A 10,319-nucleotide genomic window follows, 5' to 3' on the forward strand; every position below is an offset into this window, starting at 1 on the left:
ACAAAATCACTGAATTGTACTGTTTCTTTTTTTCCTTCTTATTGCGTTTTTCAGGACATGAAGACTGGGACGAGGATTGGGGTGGGCCATGAGATTGACGGTCTTTACTACCTTGACCAGGCCGGTGCTGGTGTAGCTCTTCGTTCCTCTGTGGATGCCTATCAATCGCATTGTCGTCTGGGACATCCTCCTGCGGATACGCTTAGGAAATCTTCTTTTGTTTCGGAGCCTGTTCCATCTTTTCATTGCGAGCCGTGTGAGTTAGGGAAACACCATCGTGTGTCCTTCCCTTCTCGTCTTAGTAGTAGAGTGTCTCGTCCATTTGAACTTATTCATTCTGATGTTTGGGGTCCAGCTAGAACTACGTCATTAAATGGACACAAATATTTTATTATCTTTGTTGATGATTATTCGAGAGCCACATGGTTGTTTTTACTTAAAGATAGATCTCAAGTGTTTAATGCATTTCGTCACTTTTATTTTGAAGTAATCAACCAGTTTAAATGTTCTATTAATTGTTTGCGTACTGATAAGCTAAGGAATATTTCTCTGTATCTAATGGCTTTCATTATTTTCTTTCCTCCCGTGGTATTATTCATCAGTCATCCTGTGCTCACACATGACAACAAAATGGTGTGGCTGAAAGAAAACTTCGTTATTTACTAGATATGACTCGTACACTTATGTTTCAGATGAAAGTCCCTAAAATTCATTGGGGTGATGCAGTCCTCACGGCATGCTTCCTAGGTAATCGTCTTTCTTCTTCAACTTTATCTAGGAACACGCCTTTCTCAGTCTTGTATCCTCTCGGTGACCCATTTCCATTAGTGTCCCGTGTCTTTGGATGTACATGCTTTGTTCATAATCTGGCTCCAGGACTTCACAAGTTGGAACCCAGAGCTGAAAAGTGCCTCTTCTTAGGTTACTCTCGTACCCAAAAAGGCTATAAATGTTATAGTCCTCGCCTTATGAAGACATATGTCTCTGCGGATGTTACATTCTTTGAGGACCAGCCTTATTTGTCTTCCACAGGCTCTCCATTACCTACTGACATCACTAACCTGCATGTTCCTATTCTGATGGGTCCTCCCCTACCAGCCCCTGTGGCTGTTCCTGATATGCCAACGGGTCCTCCTGTGGCTTCTAAGGGTTCTGAACTGCAAACTTATACTCGGGGACCTCGCCAAGTTGTTCATTCTACGATTGAAGAAGCGCCATCTCCGCCTACTGATCCTCTTCTTCAGTCGGATTGTCAGCCTTCAGGTACTTGTTCTCCACCGTCTGATTCACCACTTCCTCAGTCGGATCCACTTCCTCGTAGTGTTGCTCATCCTATATCTAATTTTGTTTCTTATGCTCATCTCTCACCTTCCTTTCAGTCCTTTGTGTCTAGCATGCCTTCGATTAGTTTGCCTAAGTCCGTCACAGATGCCTTGAATCATCCGGGATGGAGGGCTGCTATGGATGCTGAGATGTGTGCCCTTCACTCAAATAAAACGTGGCGGCTAGTTCCCCTTCCTCCTGGTGCACAGACTGTTGGGTGTCGCTGGGTATTTGCCATTAAGTACCTTCCAGATGGGTCTATTGAGCGTCTCAAAGCCCGCCTTGTCGCTAAAGGATACACTCAAACGTTCGGTGTCGATTATCAGGAGACGTTTTCCTCAGGGGCTAAGATTCCATCGGTTCGTGTATTGATCTCTCTGGCAGTAAATCGTGGTTGGCCACTGTATCAACTTGATGTAAAAATTGCATTTCTTCACAGCGATTTGTCTGAAGAAGTTTATATGGAGCAACCTCCTGGGTATGTTGCTCAGGGGGAGATGTTCTCATCAGTATGCCGTCTTCATAAGGCGATTTATAGACTCGAGCAGTCGCCTAGGGCTTGGTTTGGACGATTTAGTGTTGCGGTTTTGCATTTGGGTTGAAGCAGTGTGTTTTTTATCATTCTGTGTTCAGTTACAAATCTAGTTCTGGATATATCCTCATAATAGTCTATATTGATGACATTGTAATTACAGGAGATGACAAGTCTGGCATACACAATCTAAAGTCCTTCCTCCAGGGTGAATTTTCTACTAAAGATTTGGGTCAGCTCAGATATTTTCTTGGTATTGAGGTTGCTCACTCTCGTCGTGGTCTCTCATTGTCACAAAAGAAATATGTATTGGACATTTTAGAGGAGACAGGCTCAATGGGTATGGATCCAAATGTTAAACTTCTTCCTAATCAAGGAGAGTTGCTGAATGATCCTGGTCGATATAGGAGATTGGTTGGGAAACTAATCTATTTGACTGTCACACGTCCAAACATATCATTTGCAGTTGGTATGGTTAGTCGCTTTATGAGTGCTCCACGTACCTCCCACTGGGCCGCTGTCATTCAGATCATCAAATATTTAAAGAGTACGCCAGGCAAGGGTCTGTGCTTAAGAAAGTATGGACATGAAAAGGTAGAAGGATTCAGTGATGCAGATTGGGCAGGATCTCCTGCTGACAGGAGATCAACGACAAGATATTGCTAATTTGTCGGAGGTAATCTGGTGTCGTGGAGAAGTAAAAAGCAAGATGTTGTATCCAAGTCAAGTGCAGAAGCTGAGTATAGAGCTATGTCATATACGAGTGGGGAGCTAATATGGCTTCGCTCATTCTTATCAGAGATTGGGTTCGCATCGACATCTCCAGCGAAGTTGTATTGTGACAATAGAGCGGCAATTCATATTGCAACGAATCCAGTGTTTCAAGAAAGAACCAAGCATATTGAAGTTGATTGTCACTTCATTCGTCATCGAATTCAGAGTGGTGAGATTTGCACAGAGTTTACCCGATCCGCAGATCAACTTGTAGATATGTTTACCAAGCTATTGGGATGTGACAAATTGAAAGATTTTTGTAACAAGCTTGGAATGTATGATATTTACATTCCAGCTTGAGGGGGAGTGTTAAATGTACTGACGCCCAAGCAAGGGCATCTTAGTCTTTTCCATATACATATTAAAATAATAAGTGTATTAGGGAGAGAGAGCTTTTGAGAACGTATTCTCTCTCTGTCTCATTGACGTCTCTTTTTTCTCCCTCCATAATTTCTCTCTCTCTCTCTCTCTCTCTCTCTCTCTCTCTCTCTCTCTCATACTTCTTCTCCCCTCTTTCTATCTCTCAACCATCATCATGTAGATCTCTAACAATATATTACATGGGAGCTCCCCCTAAGGGGATTCTCTTTTTCTCCCTCACTTCTACTTCATCATCTTCTCTTGGATGCCATGTTAACTCTAACAGAAACCATATTGTGTGAGGGCTCAAGGGACCAAAGATGTGAGGCTTTTGGGTAAGTTGGTGAGACTCCAACTATCTATTTTCTATCCTTTTCTAGTTTTATCTTCTTCCTTCTGTTTCTTCATCTTCTCAACTTCCAAACCCTAATTCATCTTTTCTTCATTTTTGTGTGGATTGGATGAACCCTAGATCTGGAATCAATTCTATTGTAAACCCTAATTGTCAAGATTGGTTCTTGATTTCTTCTTAGTTGAAATCCCGAATTGATCTTAGCTTCGAAAAGATTGAAAAGTGTATTTTCAGTTCTAGACCATTGATTTTCAAAAAATTTAAGGGAAACCTGCAGATCTGTAATCTAATCATATCGAGGTCATACAACAATCAGAGTGGATCTCAGATTTAATAATCACCTTGGATGCCCATCTATTACCCATGGTTTCCCAAATTTCGTCGAAACAACCAAAATGTTTCCATTTCCATCCCCACCGAAACGAAATCTGCATGAATTCCTTCCATGCCATTATTTTCCGAAATTTCGACAGAAATTCTAAAAATTCGATTGAAATTCCTGAATTTCGACTAAAATTCCCAAAATTTGACTGAAATGGGAGAAACGAGAAAAATGGAAAGATGTCATGATTTGCATTTCATCCCATTTCATTTTATTAATGTAGAAAATGATATTTGGTAGGCAACATCATTGAACTGCACAACAAAGTAATCGTATCTTATGCACAGGATGTCAGGTCGGCATGGGACCAATAACACCTCGTTACTCTATGTGGTATTGACATAGAGTTGGGGTCCTTAAAGGGGAGGTTGGTCATTGTACTTGCTTATGTGATGGTTTCTAAGTATCTGTGCTTAGTCTAGCATGTCCCAAAGCTTCGTTTTAAACTTTCATCATTTGCATATGTTTCCATATGTTTCCGTGATTTTACAAGATTTCCACCGAAACAGAAATGTTTCCGTTTTCGTGCCGACGGAAACCGAAACCGACATTTAAAACCTTGCTAATACCATATTTCCTAATTCTAATATGATACAAAGGTTAGATTTCTTTCAATCACCTGGGCAGTACCTAAAATTGATATTGGCTCTCCCATTCAAAATTTTTTAGTCCGTCTTCTTTTGGAATTTTCACTTGGATTACATCTAGTTCACTAAGAAAATCTCCTAGCAACCTTTTTTCTTCTTAGTATTTCCTACCAAGGTTATTCGATGCAATCCTATAACATTACCTATAAAAAGTTAGAACCATAACATTCTACGATCTGAATAAAAAGACATAAATCAAGATGTGGTCCACATCATAGTTGCCGGAGTGAAAACTAAGTGCAAGTAAGGATGCGGGAAGCAAGGGGTTTAGAAAAGAGAAAATGCGAGAAGCAAAAAGCTCTAAAATAAAGAGGATACATGTACGAAGCTTAATTGAATGTCAACCTGAAGCATGTAATAAGCCTCATTGGAAGAGAACAGGAAGTATAGAGAAAGAGTAAAGTTATAGTAGGTTACAGGGGAAGGGTTAATGTAGGTAAGGATTACTGGTAAAGAAGACTTCGTAGCTGATTAAAATTACATGTTTTAGGGATTTATAGTATAACATGTTTTATTCATGTACCTTTAATGTTAAGTTTTTTTGGAAAAAAGATCCACATAAGTTTCATTTGAAAGTTCAGATGAGTTTTTAAAGTTTTAAATACACGCTGTTTTTAAACATGCACTTTCGGCATTATCAAAAAGAGAAAATACTCTTTTAGGAAAAAATAATCACCAAAATAGGAAGCATATTCTTGATTATGAGAAAATATCTGGGCAGCATGTGAGAAGCGTGCTTCCCATAAATTTGGAACCGAGAAGAACTTAGCTTCCGAAGCGAGCTTCTCATCTAACTAGGAAGTTTCCGATAACTATGGTCTAAATTACCTTATTTTAATTTATTTTAATCAAGATAATAGTCTTTACGTGAACCAAAAGTGAGGCTGTAGATACCCATTAAGATTGACTTAGTTATCTGTGGCACATTGTTGCTTTCAGACCCTAATCATAATTCCTTTAGGTAGGAATGATGCTTAGTCCAAACAAGTATGGTTTAAATTTTCAAAAAAAAAAAAACAATTATGGTTTAAAGAAATACGCAATCCCTTGAGCTCTTTCCTTGTAAAGGTAGAAGATATGATGTATGCCACTCTATGCGTACCCTATGCCTGAATAAAAGGATTTCATACTTGATATATTCTATGAATTGAGCCTAATCTGAATCATGAGAAAACTAAAGGAACATAAAGCAGGATACATGTTAGGAGAATCAATGGCCTACCCCTCACCCTAACCTGAGTATCTTTCATTTAATATTCAGATGCTCTAGGCCTCTGAAGGACCCAGATATGATAGTTCTTAGTAGATGTATGATTCAATCAATTCCGTCCAAGATTATTCAGTTAAAATTTAAACACTGCCAGTTTTACAAATTAAAGAGCATAAGGTTCCCAATAACATCCCCTCCCCAAAACACCACACGCTTGTACAAAATTTATCATAAAACATAATAATGAGGATGAAGTGTATTCTTCATTTAAAAAAATACAAGAAATTTAACCTAAAATGTATCATTTGTAAACATCTTGTACATACATCTTGTGCATACCAAGATTGATGACTTCATGGCTGCAACATAGAACATTAAAGACAGCATGGGTGAACTTAAATTCTTTATACTAAAATGTAAACATCAGAATCAGCAACATATGCTAAGAGATAGACAGTTACGCAAGTATTTAAACAGAAAAGTCAGAAGTCATCGACATAAAAAAGGTAATCATATGAGAGAAGCTGTCCCACCCCATCACATTGGAGTCATTACCTGAAGAGAAAACTGCATCTTTTTATCCCAATAAAGGGCAAAAATTGGTGGGCTTTGCTTTCCAACAACCAATATGCAAGCTCCCGGATGAAGAATAGATGGGACGCTGGATATAATAGCCACATATTTCTCAGGAAACCTTTCTTTTGGAGGCAAGAATCCTAAAAATAAGGGGTTCTTGCTAGATTGGGCACTGGCATAGGATGTAGGGTCCACATGCAACATCCATTTCGGGTGCTCCAAGAAAGCACAGAAGAGATACACTAGAAGGTGGGAATCGGTAGGAAGCTCAAGTGTCCATTTTTTGTTTACTTTGTCATAAACCTCGCCAGTCCCCAGATATTCATAATTCTTCAAGCAGGTACCTTCAGCAAGTTCTGTGACATACCAACACTTCAATACACTTAGTGCCTTTCATTTATCAGAAACCACCATGCTCTTACTTTCAGTAGAACTTCTACAACTGGTAATTTATTTTATCATAAAAAACCATCATGGACGACTAGAGATTCACCCCACAAATTGATGAGACAAAAATTTACCTCGGACCCTTTGTACTGTGTAGTCAGCACGAACACTGCTTTGGGGTAGCAAACCCTTAACCCAATCTCCTTTCATCAGTGCATGAAGCCTCTGGTGCTCAGTGATGGCATCCACACATTCCTGTATAACAGGGATTAGAGGGATTTGCTGTGGACGTAGGAGGTTGGATAGGGGAAACTGTGCTGCAAGCAATAATAAGATCCACATTAAAGTTAGAAACATGTAGAAAAGCCCTTGCTAATAATAGCACAATGAAGAGAAATCTCAGACCAGATATTTGGCTTAATGGGAAAACAGATGAAACTCTGTCCTTAGGTACGAAGCTATTATCATCAAACTCTTGGGCATTTTAGATCCATAATTAACACACTCTCAAAGCTCAAAATATGTACAGTAGAATTATACGAGCAATTTACATGCAGATGAATCACGAGCTTGCACAAGAGCAGCACGTAGCTGATGTAGAAGCCCATCTTCATCCAACGTAAATGCTGGTTGCCAATCTTTTGTCCCATCAATCAGACACGCACTAGAGGGAACTCCAGTATTCAGTGAATGACTTCCCACTTGACTGACAGTTACTGAAATGCCAACTTTGTCAGCTGCTTGAATAACCTGCAAAATCCTTAAAAATCAGCCGCTATAAGGAACCCCATATATCCGCATCTATAGTTTTCTCGAAAACCCAAACAGTCAGAACAATAACTAAACCTGAATATGACTTGTTTCAATCTTTTTGAGAAGTGGATTTAGCAAGACAGAAGAAAACCATTGCCTGAGACGGTCTCGCCATTGCTCAATATGAGGGTAGATGCCCAAACTCTCAAAAGCTTCAATTGTCTGTTCCATTGACATGGGTGGAGGAAGGTCCCCTTCACCCTTCTTCGGGGGAGTGTTGTACTTCTGGGAACCAGGAGACATCCTCACGGGCCTCAATGGGGTACTCCTTGTAGTTCCAGTACTAGTAGCAGAATTGCCAACAGTTCCAGGGCTAAGCATTCCAAAACCATGAAGGGTGGCTGGAGGGGTCATCTGACTTTGATTGGGAGTAGCCACTTTCGGTGTCGATTCCACGATTTTCTTGTCGGAATCTGCCAAGAACTGTTCGAGCATTGCCTCTGTTGGGATTTCCTTTGCAACGGTCCATCGTTGCTTCGACCAAGGAGTAGACATTTGTCGTTCCAATGATGCCTGTAAAGGAGGAGAAGGGACGAGTAACAGAGAAGATGGAGAGATTGGGGACATTGATGGGTTGTAAGGAGAAACTCTCTTCCCCCCGTTCGTATTGTGCTTCTCGGATCCAATTCGCAATGAACGACTAGAACTAGAGGCCGAATGATGAATTGGGACAAGCACGCCCGACGGTGAAGATGCTGAAATTGACCTTGACTTGGGTGGTTTCTTCATAGACTCCAATTCGATCCGCTCAGCTGGTTTCGTCTGTAATCCTAAAAGCCCTTTCTGATGAGCTGTGAGACTACCTTGTTCCTTTGTAATAAGCTTTGAATTTGTGGCCGATGTGGAGATGCCCAATGCATTCATTGCTTTGTGCAATGACAATGCGCGGAATAGAGCAGACAGAGTGCCCAAGAAAACCAAACCCATCACCCATTGCAAACACTTGGTAAGAAAACCTGCTAAGGACAAACAACAATGAGAGGTAAAGAGAGACATCATCTACAATTAAGAAGAGAGTGACTGAATAGCTTACGTGCTGAGGCCTGGGAAACATGAAAGTGCGTCAAATTTTTGATGAAACCATCTTCCCTGTTTTCAGTCACCCTGTTAATAGTTAAAGCTGGAAAAGCAGACAATGGAAAATCACAGACAATGCCAACAATCCTAAGGGACTGTTTGGATACATGGATTTTATAATCCAGGATTGTAAAATCCTGGATTTTACCGATATTTTAGAAGCTAAAACCTGGATTTTATAAGCTGAAAGCTGGATTTTAGAATCCTAAAAATGTAAAATCTAGGATTTTGCTGTACCAACAATCCTAAGGGGCCGTTTGGATACGCGGATTTTAGAATCCTGGATTTCCTCAAAAGTGTAGTTGGGAGACAAGAGAAGAAAGAAAGCAGCCATCGTTTTCTGATTTATAGCCCTTCTTTCCGACAGCAAGAGAGCTGGCGATTGTCCCATGTTTCCAGGTTTTAGAAATCACAGGATGCAGGAGAGATTTCTAAAACCTGGTTTTCTTACTTAAAATCCAAGAAACGCTGCCAGGACAGCATACCAGCAGCTTGATCATGACCCTCTTTTACACTGTTTTCAAACTAAAACCTGGATTCTAAAATCCGTGTTTGCCGTTTGGATACACGGATTTTAGAATCCAGGATTGTGAAATCCTGAATTTTACCTAGATTTTAGAACCTAAAACCTACATTTTATAAGCTAAAATCCTGAAAATGTACAATGTAGGTGTTTGCTTATAAATCTAGGTTTTTAGGTTTTTTTTTTTTTTTTGGCGCGTGGGGGGGTGGTCTGTGAAATCCAGGACTTTTACAATCTTGGATTATAAAATCGTTGTCTCCTGTAACAAAATTAAAAGCTGAATCTTACAATCCTGAAAATGTACAATCTAGGTTTTTGCTTATAAAATCTAGGTTTTAGTTTTTTATAAACTAAGACCTAGATTTTAGCTTGCGAAATCCAGGAGTTTACAATATTGGATTATAAAATCTTTGTATCCAAACGGCCTGTAAGGAAATTAAAGATAACAGCTTCCTTTTACATTTAAAATCAAATTCAACCTCATAAAAAATCACACTTTTGTTTTCTCACCGCCTTGAAAATCGCCAAAACCCTAGCTAAGGAAAAGGAAGCGAGAAAGATAACAAAGAATAGAAATTACCTGTAAATAATGGCGAGAAGAGCGAAGAGAGAAGCGGTGGAGAAGGAGAAGATGGAGAGGAAGGTGTATTTTGAAGGCTGGAGGCTCTTGGCAGTGAGAGCGGCAGAAAAGGTGGGGTTCTTGTACACGAAGAACTCAGGTTTGGAACGTGGAGGGCTCTTCTCCTCAACCATGATAATGATGATGGGTTAGATGAACTGAATAGAAGAAAGTTTCGAATCAGGAAGGGGAATGGGTTTCGTCCTTCTCGACTGTGCTACTGCTCATTGTCTCAGAGTGACTGATTCTCCCTCCAACAAATACACACATTCTTATTCGAAAGGGGGAGTTTTTGTATTTATTCGGGTAATGTTGCCCTAGATGCTAACAAACTCACGAACTTTGTCATGTAAGCTCAGTTCTCAGTTTTCATCTCTCATAAGCAGAACTATTCAAGAATAGGATGTTTGTACTAAATTTGCTGCATAGTACGTGATAGATGTTGGCATCAAGTACGCAAATTTGCAGGTGGGTTGGGTCGACCCACAGGCATGGGTCGCGTTTGCCAGGTCTAAAGGCAACCCATGAGGGGAGGGACTGAATTGAGTTTTAAAAAACTTTTTATTCTCCTACAGAAATTCAACAAATTAAAGCAAGAAAAAACTAAAATTACAAACAAAGAAGATCAACCATGCATAAAAAGAGATAAGAGATAGGAAAAGAAGAAATGCACTAGTGTTTATCGTGGTTCGACCAAATCCAGCCTACATCTACTCTCTCAAGGCAGTCACACTCCTTGAGACC

At 39.9% G+C, this 10,319-nt stretch overlaps 1 protein-coding gene across 5 annotated transcripts in view; it reads right to left on the reverse strand.

Annotated features, from left to right (window-relative positions):
• Window positions 1-9,998, reverse strand: part of LOC143880248 (cytochrome B561, amino-terminal protein) — a 52,010-nt gene extending 42,012 nt beyond the window's left edge. The window contains exons 1-6 of one of the 5 annotated variants that reach the window (XR_013251600.1): window positions 9,537-9,998; window positions 8,390-8,460; window positions 7,390-8,315; window positions 7,095-7,293; window positions 6,678-6,860; window positions 6,136-6,512 (exon numbers count right to left, since the gene is read on the reverse strand). Coding sequence is in view for 4 of the 5 variants with exons in the window: in XM_077383078.1 (XP_077239193.1) it covers window positions 6,136-6,512; window positions 6,678-6,860; window positions 7,095-7,293; window positions 7,390-8,315; window positions 8,390-8,460; window positions 9,537-9,709 (1,929 nt within the window). In the remaining variant the exon portion in view is untranslated. The remainder of the gene's footprint in view (window positions 1-6,135; window positions 6,513-6,677; window positions 6,861-7,094; window positions 7,294-7,389; window positions 8,316-8,389; window positions 8,461-9,536) is intronic. The other 4 variants (XM_077383078.1, XM_077383080.1, XM_077383079.1 and 1 more) reach the window with 4 other exon arrangements.
• Between the last annotated feature and the right edge of the window lie 321 nt (window positions 9,999-10,319).

Source organism: Tasmannia lanceolata, unplaced genomic scaffold (assembly GCF_043159265.1).
Source record: "Tasmannia lanceolata isolate RefF3 unplaced genomic scaffold, GAP_Taslan_0.1 ptg000006l, whole genome shotgun sequence".
In the NCBI taxonomy this organism is placed as follows: Eukaryota; Viridiplantae; Streptophyta; class Magnoliopsida; order Canellales; family Winteraceae; genus Tasmannia; species Tasmannia lanceolata.